We start from the raw sequence: 5,141 nt of genomic DNA on the forward strand, positions 1-5,141 counted from the left end.
CTGAGCCTTTTGAAGACTCATATTATCAGTAGCAGCAGCAACATAGAATCTGGGATTGAACTTATCTTTCTGTAACGCTGCCAATAGATTAAGCATCTCAGCAGTACGACCACCTACAGAATAATAAAATTTAGGAAGCTTATCACCTATTCCATTCTACAATTCTGGGATCAAAACCTGAGTCTGAGTGATCAAAATAAAATAAAATAAAATAAGAACAGAGAGCACTAAACCAAAATTGACATGAGAACACCAAACAACAAATTAAAATCAAATAATTAAAAAACTGCAACCACAAAAGTTAGAGAACAAATTCAAAATCAACAAAAATCAAGAATCAAGAACAGAACAGAAACTGGCAGTGAAAAATAGATGTAGACAAAATACAAGAACAAAAATCAAGAACAGAAACGAGCAATGAAAAATAGATGCAGGGAAAAATCAAGAACTAAAAATCAAGTACAAAACAAGAAAAGATAGAAGCAGTAAAAAATCATAACGAAAATCAAGAATCAAGAATAGCAACCAAGAGAATACTAGAGAACTTTAGAAAATAAAGTGCTTACAATCTTTAGATAACAAACTCAACCACAACAATTGCAAAATGGCAACTGAATATAAAGTGCTTACAGTCTTTCTTGGTGACGGAGAGGGCTGCTTGGTGACAGAGACAAAGGAGGTGCTTGGTGACGGCGGTCCTCTTGGCCGCGGAGAGGTGCTTGGTGACGGTGAGGGATTCTTGGACAATGGCGCTCTCTACGACGGAGAAGAGCGCCGCGGTAGGGACTCGTGACTTGGCGACGAGGAACGCACCACCGCCGCAGATTGCGTGAGTAGGATGGCGGGGAAGGAGAAGGGCGCCGCGGATGGAGGAGGAGGTAGAGACGCGCTACGGTCTACGATTCTACGGATGGAGGGGGCGCTATTGAGGAGGATGGAGATTTCAGAACAGGGGTTAGAGACTGAAGGAGGCGCTGCGTGAGTCACTTAGGGTTAGGGGTTTGTTATTAGGAGTATTAGGGATTAGGGACTAGGGATTAGGGATGTCATAAATGATTAAGAGAACGAAAGCTTTTTTGTTCATATACGAAGGAAAGCTTTTTTTTTAACCTTTTGGCCACGCTTTTGAAGCGTGCCAAAAGATTTACAGGAAACGGCCACGCTTTTAAAACGCTCCTATAACAAAACCCTATTGCCAGGCTTTGAAAGCGTGCCTGTTTCTTTCTTTGGCTACGCTTTTCAAGCGTGACAAAAAAAACGTGGCCAAATTTCGAATCAGTTGCCACCCTCATAAAAGCGTAGCCGTTGACCTCTTTCACCACGCTTTTAAAGCGTAGCAAGAAAAAACGTGGCCAAATCTCTATTTAATCGCCACCCTCATAAAAGCGTGGTCATTGACCATTTTTGGCCACGCTTTTGAAGCGTGGCAAGAAAAAAGCGTGGCCATAAGCCTTTTTTCTTGTAGTGTAAGAAGTGAAAATAAAGATAAATAAAACTGATAAAAAATAAAATTGAGTTTTTTTTTTAAGAAAAGAATATCGAATTGGGTTCTTCTCCTATCCGTATCGAATAGAACATGCTGAGCTAAATCTTCTTTATGAAAAACCTACTTTATTTAAAATGGAAAACAGTTATCGCACTTAGAAACCTATCTGAATAGCATTAAATATACGACTGGCTTACCCGATATATATAGTCATAATCGTTTAGTAATTGACATCAAAATTCCTAGGTCTCTCTAATAAACAAGTTGTTGTATATAATAAAAAATCCAAATAGTATATATAGTCCAATAATTGTAATGTTATGAATGAAATTGGAAAATGACATTTGACAAGCAAGGTGCATGCTAATTGCTATAGTGGAATGCATGTGATGAGGTTTAATCGGTGTCCCTTGTTTGTTTCTCGTGAAAATATCAAAAGGAATAAGACGTTGGAGAATGAAATATCTACCAAGTATATGAAAAGAATGAAAATATTATTTATACACTAATTAATTTCACATTCATCTCTTTATCATGTAATAAAAATAATTACAAATAACATATCCATTATTACATACACTACAAAAGAAATTAGGTTGTGACAAATTTTTAACAATAGTAATGACATTATAATAACATATATATATGGTCACTGTTTCTTTTAATTAATTTATTATTTTGTGGTATTCATATATATTTGATTTTATTATTATATGTTATCATAATAACAAATTATAAGACAAACAATATTTTTAACAATAAAAAATAAGGCAAACAATATATAGTTGTCAATAAATAATATATTAACGATTATTTTTATTGTCGCTAAAAGTAATAGATATTGTCACTAAAAATATTTTTTTTAAGTATCTACTCTTAAGTATTGTTTTTGTCTTCAATGTTTGGGATAAGTTCTATTTATATCCCTAACGTTTAAATCGTCTTATTTGTATCCTTATATAACGTTTATAAAAATAATTCATTGTTATCCTGCCGTCAAGTATACTAATAAATTAGATTGTATTTTTCAATTATTCTTACTTGGATGTATTCATTTTCAATTAAGTCTCACTTGAATGTGTTCGATTTTAATATTGTACCCAAAATTTATGTTCAGGTTCAATTATGTCCCTTAAAAAGTAAATTATGTAAATGTTGCAGGAATTAGATTCAACTTTTAATGAGTTATTATTTGAAGTGGATCATCGGTTTTGACCTACACATTTGTATTCTAACTTCAAGAAGAGATTTTTAGAACTCCAACTAAACCTCATGATGTGTAATTGATAGCAAAATAACACTGAATCACTCTTACAAACGTTAGGGATACAAATAGAACGATTTAGACATTAAGGACACAAATAAAACTTACCCCAAATATTAGGGACAAAAACGATATTTTACGCCTCTTATCGTTACAACACATTAAGTCTAAGAACTAAGAGAGTATGGTATGGGTTGAAGATGGAGTGAGACTTTCTTACTAACAGTGAGTCCACACATTTCATCCATGTCTATGTCACCTTCATCTTCACCATGCAGCTTCCAATCAAACCAATATAGAAGATTAGCAAGAACATATCCGGTAGAAACAAGCCCAAATGAAATTCCAGGACAACCTCTTCTCCCAACACCAAATGGTATTAATTGAAAATCCAACCCTTTTATATCAACTTGGTTGTTTTCAAATCTCTCAGGAATGAACTCTTCAGCCTCCTCCCACAATTTTGGGTCTCTTTGAATCGCCCAAGCATTTATAAACACTCTAGTTTTTGGAGGAATATTGAAACTTTGTACTTTCACACTTGAAGTTGTTTGCCTAGGAACTAAGAGAGGAACTGGAGGATGCAATCTTAGAGTTTCTTTGATCACACAATTCAAATAGTTCATTTGATTCACATCATTTTCTTCCACTTTTGATTTTCTCCCCACAATTCTCCTTACCTCTTCTTGAGCTTTCTTCATGGCTTTTGGATTCTTGAGGAGCTCAGCAAAAGTCCATTCTAGAGTTGTTGAGGTAGTATCACTTCCTCCAACAAACATGTCCTGAAATTATTAGAAAAACTTTTTAATAAAATTTTTTAAGATAATAAATGTAGATAAGTTAGTTAAAATTATAACTTTTCACTCTAATTATAGGAGATAATTTAAGGATATTATGCCTACATTTATTATTTTAAAGGACTTTATTGATACTTATTTTTTGGGTAAAGTATATTTTTTGCTCTTAAAGTTTGACAAAAGTTTTAAAAATATTCCTAAATTTTATTTTGTTTCAATTTTGTCCCAAAAATTTTCGATTTGCATCAAATATACCCCTGACGGCTAATTTTTCAAAAAATTTAATACCAATTCAATAACAATTTCATAAGAACAACCCTCAACACAAGCAAATCAAGCATAATTTTTATGCATTATTGTTAGATTGGACTTAATATTTTTGAAAATTTAGCTGTTAAGGGTATATTTAATGCAAATAAAAAATTTTTGGGACAAAATTGAAACAAAATAAAACTTAGGAGTATTTTTAAAACTTTTGTCAAACTTCAGGGATAATAAATATACTTTAACCTTATTTTTTTTACAGACTAATATATTCAAAATATAAATTCTCAAAGGTTTATTTATTACTTTACTCTATTATAAACTATCAAAATAATAAGAAAAACCTGCATTAATCTTTTTTCTAATAAATATATTCTTTTAGAAATTAAAGTTTGTTGTACATATTAGTTCTAGAATTACTACGATAAAACTCATGTAGTAGTAAGAGGAGTGCTAGGGGTCAATAATTTTTGTGTTTTGTAACTATCAATTAGTTATCAATAGTGTTTTTAATGGTGGGAGATTAAATCCAATGGTGGAAAATCATTCAATTTTCTTTTGATGGTTAAGTACTGACCAATTTTTTAAAAAATTGCTAGCCCTCGAGACTTTCCCTAGTAGTAAAGCTCATGTAATAATAAAATTATAAAAATAAATGGGGGAGAGAGAGAAAGAGATACCACTAAGATTGCTTTCAAGTTATCTTGAGAGTCCTCAAACTGAAGCATATTATTCTCTTGAAGTTCAAGAAGTATATCAACAAAGTCTTTCTTCTCAAAATGATCATCACCTTTCTTCTTCTCTTTATTCCTTCTCCTGATGATGTGTTCTTCAATTACATCTTCTAAGAAAGAATCAAATGCTATAGAAGTAGCATTCATTTCTGATATCAAACCTCTAACAGAATCAATCCAACCAAATGAAGGGAAGAAATCTTTCACACTGAAACACGAAAATTGTCTCATCAATTTTCTTCCAAGCTCTCCGAAATTTTTGTCGTTACAATCTTTTGGAGGATTATACTTTTGTCCAAGAATACATCTTGATACTATGTTGTTTGATGTTGAAATTAGCAACTCACTTAGATTCACACAAGATCCCTTGTTTCTTACATATGATTCACGTATTCCACCCACCTAATATGTTGTATCGAAACATGTAAATGTATTAAATTAAATACGGTCAAATAATATACATAAAAATGTTGGATACAAGCTAACTATGGTAATATATATATATTTAAAAATAATATAATAAAATTAACATAATTTATTATTTTTTATCAGTAATTAATTAATAATATTTAAAAATATTGACTTAAAGTATAGTA

The 5,141-nt window shown here is 31.7% G+C and overlaps 1 protein-coding gene across 1 annotated transcript in view; it reads right to left on the reverse strand.

Annotated features, from left to right (window-relative positions):
• LOC107634138 (cytochrome P450 71A1-like) overlaps positions 2,735-5,141 on the reverse strand; it is a 3,324-nt gene continuing 917 nt past the window's right edge. Inside the window, exons 2-3 of the mRNA XM_016337715.2 lie at positions 4,492-4,947; positions 2,735-3,532 (exon numbers count right to left, since the gene is read on the reverse strand). Coding sequence (XP_016193201.1) covers positions 2,918-3,532; positions 4,492-4,947 — 1,071 coding nt within the window. The 3' untranslated portion in view covers positions 2,735-2,917. The remainder of the gene's footprint in view (positions 3,533-4,491; positions 4,948-5,141) is intronic.

Source organism: Arachis ipaensis, chromosome B03 (assembly GCF_000816755.2).
Source record: "Arachis ipaensis cultivar K30076 chromosome B03, Araip1.1, whole genome shotgun sequence".
In the NCBI taxonomy this organism is placed as follows: Eukaryota; Viridiplantae; Streptophyta; class Magnoliopsida; order Fabales; family Fabaceae; genus Arachis; species Arachis ipaensis.